At 39.7% G+C, this 16,187-nt stretch overlaps 1 protein-coding gene across 2 annotated transcripts in view; it reads left to right on the forward strand.

Moving 5' to 3' along the window:
- Positions 1–6,120, forward strand: part of SMC2 (structural maintenance of chromosomes 2) — a 42,381-nt gene extending 36,261 nt beyond the window's left edge. For both annotated transcript variants that reach the window (XM_003785186.3, XM_023510596.1), the window contains exons 23-25: positions 1,439–1,599; positions 4,515–4,662; positions 5,593–6,120. In XM_003785186.3, coding sequence (XP_003785234.1) covers positions 1,439–1,599; positions 4,515–4,662; positions 5,593–5,769 — 486 coding nt within the window. In that variant the 3' untranslated portion in view covers positions 5,770–6,120. The remainder of the gene's footprint in view (positions 1–1,438; positions 1,600–4,514; positions 4,663–5,592) is intronic.
- Positions 6,121–16,187: the final 10,067 nt, after the last annotated feature.

Genomic DNA, 16,187 nt, shown 5'->3' on the forward strand with positions numbered 1-16,187 from the left:
TCTTAGTCCTGACCTGCCTCTCCTCCACATGACCTAACAGGAAAAGAAAAAGAACTTATCCTACCTTCCATCATCCCCTCCAAAGACAGTGGTTCTCTCTACATCTTGTGATGACCATTGCCTAACTCTGGAAATCTAACCTAGATAAAACCAGAACCTACTTCTTCTTTGTAGGATATTACTTAGCAGGTGTGTAATTGCTTTTAAAATGTGTGTTCCTTAGTAAATCTGTATTCAGGAGCACCTCTGTGTCTAGGAGATTTCCTTGTTATAAGTATTTATTACAAAGTATAATTACATTTGAATTCAGTATACCTACACTTGAATTTGGAGATTGCCGTAGAAAACATGACTGTTAGACCCTGTGTATTACACTTTCAAATTTGACTATAGAACTAAGATCATGTTTTTGAACAGAGATGGCCAGATTCCCAAACATAAGTGTGTATGCACAAAAATCACACTATTACGAGTGAGCATGTGGGCCCTAAATCCCTGGGTAGTCTTCTCCTGTGGGGAGAAAGGGCAGGTCACACAGTGTCCTATTCTCTTGGGAGACCCACTCCTGTTCTTTGCCCTCAACACCTTAACCTTTTGGGTTAGGAAATAAAGTATGTAGAAAAGAACACTTGAACACATCCAGGGGTGTTCAGTCTTCTTTCTTCTGTGTCACACACTGGAAGAAGAGTTATTTTAGGCCACATGTTAAATACACAAATACTGGCAAAAGCTGATAAGCCAAAAAGAAAGGTCTGTGCATAATTTTCATGCCATCCCCCACCACAATAAGCAGAAAAGTCCTCACATGATCCACATGCAAGCCACTGTTGGAGACATCCCTGTCTAGTTCTTTAATTTGATACCTCCTTTCCTCTTGGACCTCACCATGTTCTAATTAGGCTTTAGCTAGTAAAGGCTTACATTACCCTATCAGTAACTGGGGGGAAAGTTTTATAAGAGAACATTGTATTCCAAAAAGAATTTCAGTTTCATGTTTGCCTCTCCAAATGCTCTGGTTTTCTTCTCCTATATGCTACAGTTGTATGTGTCTTAAGGATTCCTGCAATATGTTCTAAAAAAGCATCTAAACTTTGGAGTAGAGTTAGAGGTGTAACTTCTAGTTCCCCTTGGAAATTAAAGCAGGGCTCAGTAAACTGTCTTTTAAGGGCCCAGGTAGTAAATGTTACTTGGTTTGTTAGCCGCTCAGTCTCCGTTGCAACTACTTCATTCTTTTGTAGGCACCCATACGTAATTTGTAAAGGAATGGGCATGGCGAGATTGGTTAAAAGTGCCATAGTTTGCCAGCCTCTGAGTTAGAGTCACACACAACAGAATGGACCTGCTGAATTGCAGGTACATATGTCAACAGCTGATTCTTCTTGGAAAGTATTCTGATATGTTAAGTTGTGGATTTTCTTTCTTTTTTTTTTTTAATCAGGTGAACAAGGACTTTGGGTCTATTTTTTCTACTCTTTTACCTGGTGCTAATGCCATGCTTGCACCACCAGAAGGGCAAACTGTGTTGGATGGTCTGGAGTTTAGGGTTGCCTTAGGAAATACCTGGAAAGAAAACCTAACTGAACTTAGTGGTGGTCAGAGGTGAGTAATCCCTTTGCAATATTATAATTTCTCATTGCTCTTACTTTATTATAATCATCACCCTATTCCTTCTCACTTTTATGTTTTGATTTTCTTAGCTCTTTTGCATGTAGAATTCAAGGAGCCTAATATGCAGAACTAAAAATTTTGATTGGAACATTGGATTTAAATAGTAGGTGACAAGATAAGTAAGAGTAAGAAACTAAAAAAAATAGAGAAAATAAATGAAAAATAACTATTTTCAAATATTGGGAAATGAGTAGCACAGGACTGTGATACCCAAAAGAGGCTGCAGAAGTGCTGAGCCCTGTGTTCACCCTGGCTTGCTTTCTGGTAGCAATTGCCAGATTTCAGATGCAGAGAAAGGAACCCAAACAGCTCAGTAGTCTGAGTTAAAAAGACAGAGATTATTAGAATGCTGTGAGGCCCTAGATAACTACACATTGGCAGTAGGTCTGTCGGTCCCTGAAAGTGAAAGTTACTAGACTCTGCCTACGAAACTTAGCAACAGACCTGGAAAGGATCAAGCTGGTCTACTTGTAACTTAACTGTGTATCAGAACTATTTATCTGGTGGTGAAACTTAACTATTTATCCAGTGCTCTTTAAAGGAAGATAAAAGAAACAGAGATACTAAAACAACATAATCATCACAATGCCCAGCATCTAATAAAAATCATAAGACAAAAAGCAATAGAATGTGACATTAACTGAGAGAAAAATCAGTCAGTAGAAACATACTCAGAAATGACAGGGATGAGCCTGAGGTAGGATGAACACTGGCTAAGGCAGGAGGATCTGCTGGGCCCAGGAAGTCAAGTCTGTAGTGAGCTATGATTGTGTCACAGGACTCTAGCCTGCATGATAACCAGAACTTGTCGTTAAAAGAATAAACTTAATTTTTTTAAAAAAGCAGGACATAGCACATAAATTTGCTAAAAAACACTGATTGGGAGAAAAATCTTAAAAGCAGCCAAAGGAAAACAGGCATATTATATGCCAGTGAATAAAGATAAGAGCAACTTCATACTCTTGTCAAAACTATACAAGCCAAAAGTCTAGGACAGCCATAAAGTGTTGAAAGAAAAACATGTCAACTTACAACCTAAATATTCTTCAAATCAAAGCAATGTGAATGCATTTTCAGATAAACAAAAGCTGAAAAAATTGATCTAGCAGAACCATACTACAGGGTAAAGGAAGTCCTCAGGCAAAAGGAAAATAATACCAGAGGGAACCTTGCATCCACATAAAGGAATGAGAAGTGCCAGAGAAAATGTTGATCTAGAATTTGGGGAAGTTTCTCCCAGTCTTACATAGTGATTCAGAAAGTCAGCATAGTGATAGAAACTGAAAGGTCATGTGTCCTAACACCAAACCTGCAGATACCCAAGTAATTAAAACCTCCTATAAGAAAATTGTGAATTTCCACATAATAGAAATTGGTTATTAATTTAGTATTTGCTTTTTCTCCTGAAGGATATGTAATCTATAAGCCTTGAATTGTTTTTCTGTGTCCTGTTTTTTATGTATGTAAAAAATATTGAAACATTAATTTTTCTTATGAACTCTTATGAGGAGAATATATTTGTACTTCTATTTTTCATCGTTGAAAAAATTCCTGAAAGATGGCTCCTGCTGCCTGTTAATCAAAATTGAATTCTATAGTTTACATCACAATATCTTAAACTAATTTTACCAAAGGCTTAGAAAATGTTTTGAGGAAAATAGGAAATACTTACTTCTCTTCTTATTGGGGTCCTACAAATTATTTCCCTAAATAAGATGCTATAAAATTATTTTTGGATATACTACTGCCCGGCATAACAGTTAAACTCTTACTTTGAAATATATTTTTTTAAAGATGAAGTTCAAAAGTGAATGCTTTATCTGGCACAAAGAAAGCCAAAAAAATTAATTTTAGCTTGATTAAATGACCTTAGCTTCCTTCTAGAGAGGTAAATATCAGTCTTCCTATGCTTTGTTTTTTATACTGTTTCATTCCTTTCCTTTTCTAGAATTTTGGTTTTCTTCCACTTTTGCACATATTTTTTCTACTTAGGTGTTTGTTTCTTAATTGATCCCCTGTTGGAATGCAGTAAGAAGGGGATTGGCTATTCTAGTGCTACAAGCCAGGAGGTATTCGGTTATAGAATAATGATTATTATAATTCTTATTCTAATGTTAAGTAATTATAAGTATTTTGTATTAAAAGAAACAAGGATTTTTTATAAATATATTTCTTAAGACAAAGTATTATCAGGATTATTGTGACTCTTCATGCCAGATTAGAACGAAAACAGCTGCAGTTAAAAGGAATGGTGAGCTGGAAGAGAACTAAAAATAGCACTATAGAATTTTTGAGTAGGTATATCTATAAATTTTATGTAAGGATTATTTGAACTTCTGGCACTATAAAATACTTAGGATAATGGCCATAGTCTTATGCAACTTACTGGCAAATGGTGTGTCTATGCTTATGTTGTCTGTGTGTATGTGGGTGCATACATAATAGTTTCAAAGAGGACATCTAAACTACTTATAGTTACCAAGACAAGAGCTGTAATCTTAAATAAATGCATAGCCCTCACTCACCTTCTGCCTGGGCTCTATAAGTGATTGGGAAGGAAAAACAAAACTATTAAAACTAACATGAGTTAACACAAAATGGCAATATTTAAATTGTCTTAAACACTGTGCTTATAAAGGGAAGAAAAACAGAAAGCTAAAATAAAAGAAAAATTTTAATTCAACAAAAGTGCTGATTTAACACTTAAGATTTCTTCTTATAAGACTATCTTTTCCGATAAATCTGCATTGTTCACCATAGTAACAGCATCACGGGTTTGTTTCAGTGTTTTGATAAAGTGGTAAAGTCAAATTCTCATGGATTTTCTTCCACTGACCTTTTCCTAGGTCTTTAGTGGCTTTGTCATTAATACTGTCCATGCTCCTCTTCAAACCTGCTCCTATTTATATCCTTGATGAGGTAGATGCAGCCTTGGATCTTTCTCACACCCAGAATATTGGACAGATGCTGCGTACTCATTTTACACATTCTCAGGTAAGAACCAGAAAAAAGTCTCAGTGTAGTAATATACTTAGGCTTGGAGAATATTAAAACATTATATATCTGTTTAAATAAACTTATGTTCTAGTAAGTGTAAAAGGAAAAAGGGGGTCAGTCTCCTTTAAAGGAAGAGCCAGGCATTAGAAACACAGTATGAGGGAGAATCTAACTGAGTAAATCTAGAATTGATTTAAGGTTTATAATACTGGTTTTTTCTAGCTGTTCCCTTAAAGATTCATACCCAAAACTATTTTGGAGACAGCTCAGGTATCAGACAATCATTGGGCATTTGATGGGTAGAAATTTCTCCTGGCTAAAAAAAAAGTAGAAAAAAGCCTCCTGAAACTAAGGAGTTTGTTGTTATTGTACTATGACTGTAGGTGCTGGGCCTGCCAAATGTGGTTGTGTAAGTTACGCATTGTACAACTCTGGGTGCTCTGCTTGTCATAATTATCAGAGAAGAAGTATTTATTTATGTATTATGGCAGTTTTTTGGCAGATAACATTGAAGTGGTGCTTCTTAATTATATAGAGGTTCCATTTGGGCTAGTGGTAGGTGCTGTAGGAATTTGAAACCTTCTTTGATATTATTAAAATATCACAAGGAAAAATATTTCACCAGGTCTGTTAGAGGCAGCAACAAAACAGTGAATGAATGCCAGCTGTAAATATAAAAGACCAAAAAGCACTTAACCCCCATGAAATAGTAAACCTGAGTAAGAAAGCACTCAAGATGAAATTAAGAGACATCTAAAACCAAGTCATGGAAAGCTAGCATTTATGTAGGTTCCTAATATCGTAACTGTTTAAAGAGATAACAAAATCAAAATGATTTTTAAAAACTTTTTGCCCTCAGTATAAAGGATTAAACTTCTTTGAGAATATTGCAAACTTTTTTTAATGCTTTTTTTCTTTTCCCTTAAGTTCATTGTGGTGTCGCTAAAAGAAGGTATGTTTAACAATGCAAACGTTCTTTTCAAAACCAAGTTTGTGGATGGTGTTTCTACAGTAGCCAGATTTACACAATGTCAAAATGGAAAGATTCCAAAGGAAACAAAATCCAAGGCAAAAGGACCCCAAGGAGCATATTTGGAAGCTTAAACTGCAAGTTTTTCTCCTTCACCTTGGCCTGTTTTTTAAACAGATACTTTGAAGAACTTAGAATATCTAATGTGTTTATGTAAAAAAAAAAAATTAATGTTATTTTGTTACTTAACCCATGTTTTCTCTTCCTTTATGTAATCACTTATTAATGGACATCAGTTCCTCATCTCTTAATTAATGTAACTATGGTCCAGTTACTGTGGTTGTGATTTTACGCATGTGATCATTTCTCTTATGCATGTCTTTTATAAATTAGGGATCCTGAGATACCTGGTTGGTAAATTCTGTATGTAAAAGCAAATATACAAAGAAACAGATGAAATTAAATTATAGGATAAGTATAGCTGATAGTCAACTTTTAATTAGGTTAGTTTCTAAGGCAACTTTAATCTGTTTTCTGTTGCTAATAAAGTCAGTCAGGTAAGGAAGAGTTATAAAGGAGGTATAAAGTAACAGTGGAAACACAGAGAAGGCTATTATGTAGGCACAGAAGCTATTTAAAGCTAGTTCTAACTCCAGATCCCTGATAGACTGAGATGGGAAATAGGTCTTGAAAAATTTTTTATTTTAATGTTTGATTATCATGTTTCTATATTCTTAATTAGTCTTTGCAACCTTAAGTTTTTGTTTTAAGCCTTATGAATATTTTAACAGAAGCTTGCGAGGAGGTGCCTTGTGCTGCAAGTTTATCTGAAGTCTCCTAATATTTTCAGAGCTTCTTGTCAGCCTTTTCATAATCTAATCAATAACAACCTATTAGTGAGTGAGACTGTAGGAGCCAGCAGACTAAATCAAATTTATGTTTTTCCTTGAGCCTAATTAATATATAGATTCATCTGTTCTGCCAAAATAACTCCGAAGTTTGATGGTGATTATAATTCTCAGTGTCTTCTGTGTTTCAGTTCCAAGGGTTGAAATTCCTTTGAAACTTGAAAGCTGGAGCTAACATACACATAAGTGTACTACTGTCCATGTTAGTATCTCTAGATACATCATCAAAACATTGTCTCCAAGTTCATTCCCAAAAGCTCTGACACGATCTAACCTGACCTTCATTGTTTTCTGTTCTGTCTCAATACTTCTTGGCCCTGAGTTTGGCATTTCTCACCCTTCATTCTTCATACCTGAGATGTAAGAACATACCCAAGGAATTGATATCATGAGACACACTGGAAAGAACTGGATCTGGAATTAGTTGTATCCACTGTAGGAGGGGAAATGCTATAAATGCTGAGTTGTAGGAAGTCCAGTGTCAGAGATAACAGGCATTCACATGTATTGCAAACACTTTGCCAAAAACATTGTTCACACTGTCACCAGTAAAGTATAATGTACCATGTGACCACAGACTAATCACTTCTGGCTGTTAATTTTAATATTTCTGATTGCGTAACTATAAAGTGGTACTTCATTGCTGTTTTAGATGGCATTTTAAAAAATAATTGTGAGGTTGAATATTTTGCATATCTACTGATTTTTTTCTTCTCTCTGCTGCAAATGTTCTGTTTGTGTGCTTGCTTTCCTAATTTTTGTCTTATATATTAATATAATCTTGCTCCTTGAAAATAAACGTATATTAAAATTTTGTGAGTAATGTTTTTTTTTCTTAGAAGACATTAAGGTGACTGAGATATTTATTTCACACTTGTGCAGTAATATGAGTTAATTAACATTTATCAAGCTCTTTCTGTGCCTTAGGCACCATTCTCATTTGTGTGTACTTTTGCATTTAATCCTCACAGTAACACAGTGAGATAAGTACTGTGATTATCAGCATTATGTAATTGAGGAAACTGTATTGAGCAGAGAAGTTAGGAAACTTGGGTGAGGGGGATAATACAGTTAGTGAGTGGCAGAGCCAATACGCAAGTCTTGGCAATTGGTCTCTAGAACTTACAATATACTACCTCACTGAGAGCTTGAACATTTGCATTTATTGAACAAAATAAATTTATGAAATATACCTGTATGAGGAATGTGAATATTATATTCAAGAACCTAAAAAAAAAAAAAAATTTGCAGAGAGGATTTGTTTTTGGCATTCCAAGCATGCAAACACCAAATGCACAGCAAAGACTATGGTGGTGTAATCTCCCAGGCCAACACTCTGCAGATAATAAATATAGATTCTGGGCAAAATACCATAAACAACTACCCAAGAACTCTGGGAACTGGAGAAAAAGCAGGAAGATTTTCGATAGGATGTGAAATTCAGAGGAGACAGGCACAAACTAAATTTAATGTTTTGGCACCTTTGACCTAAGTGCTAGCTATAATCATGAGACAGCTGTAGGATCACTAAAACTGCAGTAGTCTGGCCCAAAGAGCTGGAGGATGAGGTCAGGATAACCACAGCTTCTAGAAGGTGAGGGAGAAGCCTCAGAAGGGAGAGCTAGGGAAGGGGGTCCCCTGATCTGATAGATGAACTCAACCCTAAGCTATGCAAATACAGAGTAAGTCAAATACAAAGCCATATTACTGGTTAAAATAGAAAAGACGGGTTTTTTTGGTTTTGTTTTTGCAGTTTTTGGCCAGGACTGGGTTTGAACCTGCCACCTCTGGCACTTGGGGCCAGCACCCTACTTTAAGCCACAGGTGCTGCCCCAAAAGATAGATTTTAATCAGTATTGTACTATTACAATGATGAGAATCCAGGATGAACTGAACCCAACTTTGATTTGTATTGAACTAGCTGGATGTTTTAAAGGGAGAAGGAGGAAGGGGTAAGTGGGGGCTCAGCAGTCAGGCAAGTAAAAGAGGAAGGGAAGGTAGGTCCAGGTGAAATCTATCTTGAGTTTGTGAACTGACTCTTATCCCTAAGCGAGTTTCTCACTGTCATGTGAGAAGGGGGAGTCCACATAGGACATGTTGGCTGGAACAAAATTCTAGCAACCTTGAATTTTCTCAGACAAGCACTTCAAGGGGTTTGAGGGGGTGGCTAGGCTTATCCTAGGATGTGACCTTGAGCTGTTAAAAACAATGTTTGTGTTTTCAGAGTCTTTATGGGCAAATGTTAAGGCCTAGTAGAGAAAGGGCTCAGAGAAGTCCGGCTAAAGTCTGGTCAAAGAGAATCTTTGTCACATAGGTAAGTAGTTTACAGTTCAGCCCAATACAACTGAAATGTAATTTGATCTGCCTCTGCAGGGCAGTTCTTCACGTGACCTTGGACCAACCCACTTTAACCTTTTGCATTTGTAATTCTCAAAAAGAGCCATAGAATGGTGCTAGGAATGCAGTTTTAAGGTGGAGGAAGGGACCAATAGGAACTGCCCAGTTGCTACTCTAGTCACTTTCCCATTCCTTGAAATAGGCTTTCCCCAGCATGTCCTGTGACCCTGGGTATAAAATCCAAGCAGGCTGCTTTCTAGCCTCTCCAACTGTGGTACAAGTATGGCACATGCAATGGGAACACCCATCTGCCCTGGGCCGTCCTGAACTTTAGGAGACTGGCTTGTCATGGATCATAGCCTTCTGTTGTCCTTTGCTACCAGTCTGCAGGCAACACATCTGCTTTGTGTAATTTACTGTGTGCAAGTGTTCTGTCTCACTGGATTCAGCTTGGTAACTATTTCACAACAGATATGCTTCACAACAATTCGTGCAGTGAGCAGGTCTCAGGCTGATAAAACCACGGCATATTGATGAAGTAGGCAGGGCAATATTCCTCAGTACCTTGCCCAGGGTGGAGATTCAAGTCTGAGGGCACATGGGCCAAACATGCAACATGTGTGAACAGAGAGGAGTGATGAGGGGTAGTAGGTCCTGCCCCACCACAGATGGTTGGCTGCATGGATTATGACAGAAAGGAATGAAAACAGGACAGGATGGCACACAATGCCGACTGTTGGATACAGAATCACTCCTTCCCAGGGCCAGAGAGCTCATAAAGTGGGTACCACTGGGATGGACACCATACAGAGTGGAAAACAGGACACCTCCTGCTGTGGTAACTCAAAACCTGCTACGGATAAACATGTTACAAACCAGCATGTTACAATGAACCAGCCCAGTCTGGCTGGTCAGAAAGGACTTCGAGGCATGGAGAATGAGAATATACTGCCAGAGGCTGAATGTTAAGACCACTTGGGCAAGAAACCAAAGAAATATTCCAGATGTTCTCAAGCAAATATTGGTCTTGACAGCACCCCTCAGAGAGGAAGCCAACAGCTGGAAGGCCTTTTGAGTGCTGAACATAGCATGTACCCAATGTGGATGTTCTTTTGGCTCCCTTAGTCACAGTCACAAGCTGCTAACTTTGAACAGGGCCCTTTGCAGCAGAAAGCCTGATAAGTCATTTAACAAGCTGTGGCTCATGTACTGCTTTTAAAACATTTAGAGCCTTCTAACTCCATGCAGTCCATAACCTCCATGTATGCTAATTGGAGTCTGTGGCAACAGAAAATTGCCACTGAGGTACACGTCAGGTTTTGGACTAGTAAGTTGACTGAAGCAACCATCAGATAAATCCCCCACCTCATTCTGTTTATTGTGCTCTGATAAAGGCTGAGCATCTTTAGGCCAGAGTGCTACATGTAACCGCTATCTGAACTGCCCATTCTTATTTGGATGCTTATAAACCCTACCAATAAATCTGGCCAAGCTTAACAGAGCCTGGTCATGAAATGGAATTAGTACATTCAACATGAGGCCCAGCCAGAGCCTAAGGAATCACTAGGCTCTGTGAATGAAGCTTACCAGAAGGCACCAACAACATGCCTTAGCTCCTTCTGTGGTTACCTGTGCCTCAAGATTCAGAGACTCATCACAGTGGACATATGGAGGGGTTTACGAATTGATGGCTTCAATTAATTAGAAACTAAAAGCAGATGCAGTCATCCTGGCTGCAGCCATCATCTAGCCAATAGATGGCCATCATGTGGCTGAGACTGAATATGGATGTCCCACTCCACAGACAAAACTGCATTCACTGCTGATGGCCATGAAGGCCATACCACCATGTCTTGCTACATTTTCATTTTACAGGCTGTTGTTAACAGTCCAACCATCTGGTGAGGAACAATGGCAACTGAGTGAACTGTTAAAAGATTTCCCACGTGATGAGAGGAGTATGACAACATTTTGCTGCCTAGAACAAATATATGTCACCTGAGTCTGCAGAGCATACAGTAACCACTTTCTAGTGGAGCTTAAATCATGTTTATGGATACTCCATGGGACTTCATTCTGATCCATAACATCCTTTATACTGCCTCAGAAATGTAATGGGCACACTTCTCATGCAATGTGGTGCACTTACCATGCACCCTATCAATTCCAGGCCCATAGAGCTGTCTGACAATGGACAGAACAATGGAAAGCTGACTCTCACAAGTGAAGAAAGAATATCGGCCAGGAGTGCTCATGCTTGCACTCCTAGCACTCTGGAAGGCTGAGGCAGGTGGATTGATTGAGATCAGGAGTTAAAGAGAGCAACCGGAACAAGAGCAAAACTCCGTGTCCATTAAAAAAAAAAAAAAAATTGCTGGAAATTGTGGCAGGCACTTGTAGTCCCAGCTACTAAGGAGGCTGAGGCAAGTGGATTGCTTGAACCCAAGAAACTGAGGTTGCCATGAGCTATGACACCATGGCACTCTACCCAGGGTGACAAAGTGAGACTTTGTCTTAAAAAAAAAAAAATCAAGACACCCTACTAGAGGGGTGGTACTGACCCATTTGAATAGGGTAAGGTGGATGTTGAAAACAGCTCTCCAGCCAAAGAAAACCAGGCCACTGTAGCGCACATTAAGAAACACTGAGCTTGGTGAGTAGAGGTGGACCAGATGACTACCTGATGGCTGCATGACTATATGTAACTCTGCTATTTTAACTGCCTATTCTTACTTGGATGCTTGCAAACCCCACCAATAAATTTGGCTAAGTGCAACAAAAACAGAATCCAATTCAGTGCTCCCAGCCATTTTTTTCTTTTTTATTTTTTTAGAGTGCACATCTTGTGGGCGGTTTGCATTTCAGATTGCCACATTACACCACAAACGACCTTCTAACTCTAATCTGGAGGCAAAACTTCCTTCAGGAGCACCCCTCTGGGATCCCACAGGACTGGGAGGGTACACCTGCAGTATACCAGCATGCTAAGGTCCCTCTAGTATGCCTGGGATATCTGACCCTTTCACTCAGTAGGCAGCATTGTCAGACGGGTCATTGTTCAAGATGTGACCTCCTTTCTTGGACTAGATAATTGAAAGTGAAAGGTGTGAGTCAAGCAACAAGGGCCTACAGAGGTGGTAGTCCCAGGATATCCTGTATCTAGTAATCTTACAACATGCAAAAATTTTTTAGGACAGAAGAAATGCAAAGAAAAATTGATGAATTTAACTTCATCAAAATTAAGTTGAGGGGTGGAGACAAGATGGCTGACTGGAGCCAGCTTTCCACAGAGGCTCCCATCCAGAAGGAGAGTTAAAGGACAGAAGTTTAGCAAGTAATCCGATGGTTTGGAGCTGAGCAAAGAGAGAAGGTTGAAGAATGCACATCAACCCTGCTGAGGCAAGCTGAGACCCCAGAGATACAAAAAAAAAAAGGTACAAAATCCATTGCCAAGCAGACGGGAGTCCCCTCCCCTATTAGAAGTGTTGGCATTATACGCCATACAAACAAGTGAGCAGAGTTCAAATGTCCTCCCATTTTATTCCACAGGAGAGACCCTCTAACAACCAGACCTTCTTCCCCTACTAGGGTGCCATGGTACTCTCCTGTCAGACATAAAACTGTATAAAACTGTATATATTCTCTACCTGCAATTCTGAACTCCCAGCACTCTCCTCCAGTCTCACCCTGAGGTCTGTAAGCTTATCCCCCATGGAGTTCAGATTCTTGGGCATTTTCTTAAGAGGTATGGACAGGGCAAGGTCTGTGCTGATTCTGCAGCACGGGAGTAAGAAGACGGTTAACTGACAGAGTGCTGGGAGTTCAGAATTGCAGGCAGAGAATATATACAGTTTTATACAGTTTTATGCCTGGCAGCAGTGGTGCCCCAAGGCACAGAGCAGCAGCCTCAGTGGTGGGAACAATAGGACTCATACCCCTGGAGATATTCCACACAGACACTCCCTGTCTCTCTGGGCAACCAGAGGAAGCTGGGCATCTTCTCTGGTGTCAGCCACTGGCAGAACAGATTTGGGGCAGAAACGCAGGCCCTGTGAGTAAAGGGTATGCCTGAAGCAGTACTGCCTGGGCAGAGCATGGGGATTAGAATAGGTGTGCCCAGAGAAGGTAGACTCAAGGGGTGGGGCTGAGCCAGAGGACTGCTGTACTGAGCCCAGACACACCCGGCCCTCAGGGGATCATAGCTAGGACAAAGGTGGGCAGGCCGAGGCTGGAACTGACAGCTGAGTGTGAGCTCTATCTGCACTTGCCCCAACACAAACTGAAGCCAAGACCAAGCAGGAGCAAAGACCAGGGCTGAGTCGCAGTTTCTGTGAATTCAAACAACATCTGATCCACAGGGGAATATAGCTGGGACAGAAACAAATTCTGCAGAGTTGTTCTGTTCTCCCAGCAAGATAAATCAGGTATAGGGCTGGAACTCAGTGAACTGGCCCAGCCTCCTTTAAGCACCTGAGGTTGGCAGTCCTCCCATACCCCTGCTGGATAGTGGCAGAGAGTGGCAGCCTGGTTGACAAGACATAGATCTCCCTGTGACTCACACAGGCACAAACCCCTGGAGCTTCTGTTCATTGGAAGGAACTGCGTCACAGCCCTGTGTGTCACCAGTGACTGGGTGTGAGGAGGTGCAAGGTGGGGAAGGAGGCATCACCCTTCCCAGACTAATTTATTTGCTGGGTGGGTTCTTCTGACCTCACGGAGCACTGGAGCAAGTCATACTTGAGCTGCCAGCAGACCCCTGCTATCTAGTTGCCGGAGACCTTTTGAACTATCCCCACCTGAGACCAGTGCTGACTGGGAAAATGGATTTGGACCTCTTGAAATGAGCCAATCACCTGAGGACTATCCAAGTGGTACCCTGGGTGTGTGGTTGTGGGAAGGTTTGATTTCCTTTTCCAATTGTTGCCTGTGGTGGGGGGGGTGACTTAATTGCTGGTATTTCTTCACAGCTGAGACTTCAACCCAGAGTAACTGATTTATTAGGATAGGACAGAGATCAGCTTGAAAAAAGACAGAGCCACTTAGCCCCACCACACCAAGCTGGCCCCTAGTTTCTCAGGCTGTAGCACTGTACGGGTCCTTAGCAAAGCTCCAGGGGAAAGGTACAGACACCAGTCCCAGCTTTTGGGCAAAGGGTTGGTTAGTCACTACTCCTGGAGCCCCCCAACCCAACTTAACCTTATCTGCTCATCTAGCCAAACGGTATAAAATAAGCATGGGGCAGAATCGGCAGCAAAACTCCAGTAACATGAATAACCAGAGTAGATCACCCCCCCCCACCAAGGAAGGATAAGGCAAACACAGCTGAAGATCCCATTCATAAACTGATGACTGAGATGTCAGAAATTGAATTGAGAATTTGGATTGCAAATAAGATTAATAGAATATAGGCCAAGTTGGAATTAGAAATTCAAGCATTTCAAAAGTTGTTAGAAGAATTCAATGAATTCAAACACAAAATCACCAAAGATTTTGATACAGTGAGACAAGAATTTGTAGCCCTTAAAGATCTGAGAAATACAGTAGAATCTCTCAGTAATAGAATAGAGTAAGCAGAAAAAAGGATTTCTGACATTGAAGGCAAAGCTTTTGAATGCTCCAAAACTCTCAAAGAGGAAGAGAAATGGAGAAGAAAAACAGATCATTCTCTCAGAGAGCTCTGGGGTAATTGGAAGAAAACTAATATTCACCTTATAGGAATCCCTGAAGGTGACAAAATTGCTTTGCAAAGCACAGAGGCTCTTCTTCATGAGATTATGAAAGAGAACCTCCCAGACATGCCAAGAGATTCTGAAATGCAGATAGCAGTTTCAGAACCCCAGCACAACTCAACCTGAATGAGACATCCTTCAGGCACATCATAATTAACTTCACTAAAGTTAATATGAAGGAGAAAATTCTGAAAGCAGCCAGATGTAAGAAAACCATAACTTACAAGGGGAAGAATATTAGAATGACTGCAAATCTCTGTGCAGAAATCTTTCAAGCTAGAAGAGGGTGGTCATCAACTTTTAATCTGAAACAAAATAACTTTCAACCCAGGATCCTGTATCTAGCTAAACTGAGTTTCATCTACGATGGAGAAATTAAATACTTTAATGACATTCTCATGTTGAAGAAATTTGCCATAACTAAACCAGCTCTCCAGGATATTCTTAGACCTATCCTCCATAATGACCAGTGCCATCCTCCACCACAAAAGTATACTAACTCAGAAATGTTTAATCAAATTCCAACTTTCACAGTGGCGAAAGGATTAAAAATGTCCACTGGACTTTTGAAAAACACAATACCCCAAATTTGGCCAGGTTTATCAATATACTCAATTAATGTGAATGGCTTAAATTGTCCTCTAAAGAGGTGTAGTTTGGCTGACTGTATACAAAAACTCAGGCCAGATATTTGTGGCATACAAGAATCTCATCTTACTTTAAAAGATAAATATAGACTCAGGGTGAAGGGATGGTCATCTATATTCTAGGCAAATGGAAAGCAGAAGAAAGCAGGTGTTGCAATTTTATTCACAGATATAATAGACTTTAAACCAACAAAAGTAAGGAAGGATAAGGATGGTCACTTCATATTTATTAAGGCTAATACTCAATATGATGAGATTTCAATTATTAATATTTATTCACCCAAACAAAATGCACCTCAATTTACATGAGAGACACAAACAGGCATGAGTTACTTGATTTCCTCCAGCTCCACCATAGTCAGAGATTTTAACACTCAGTGTTGGATAGATCCTCCAATAAGCTAAGCAACGAAATTTTAGATTTAAAGTTAACCATTCAATGTTTGAATTTAACAGACATCTACAGAACATTCCATCCTAACAAAACTGAATACACATTCTTCTCATCAGCCCATGGAACAAACTCCAAAATTGATCAAATCTTAGGTCACAAGTCTAACCTCAGCAAATTTAAAAGAACTGAAATTATTCCTTGCTTCTTCTCAGACCATCACAGAATAAAAGTTGAACTCAGTAATAACAGGAATCTGCATACTAATACAAAAACACGGAAGCTAAATAACCTTATGCTGAATGATAGCTGGGTCATAGACAATATTAAGAAGGAAATTACCAAATTTTTGGAACAAAACAATAATGGAGACATGAGTTATCAGAACCTCTGGGATACCACAAAGGCAGTCTTAAGAGGAAAATTTATGCACTGTAAGCCTTCCTCAAGAGAACGGACAGAGGGGGGCGGAGCCAAGATGGCGAACAGCAGCCAGCTTTTTACAGAAGCTCCCGTCCAGAAGGAGGCTGAAAGGACAGA

The sequence above is a fragment of the Otolemur garnettii genome, unplaced genomic scaffold (assembly GCF_000181295.1).
Source record: "Otolemur garnettii isolate 467f Iridium unplaced genomic scaffold, OtoGar3 scaffold00014, whole genome shotgun sequence".
Classification (NCBI taxonomy): domain Eukaryota; kingdom Metazoa; phylum Chordata; class Mammalia; order Primates; family Galagidae; genus Otolemur; species Otolemur garnettii.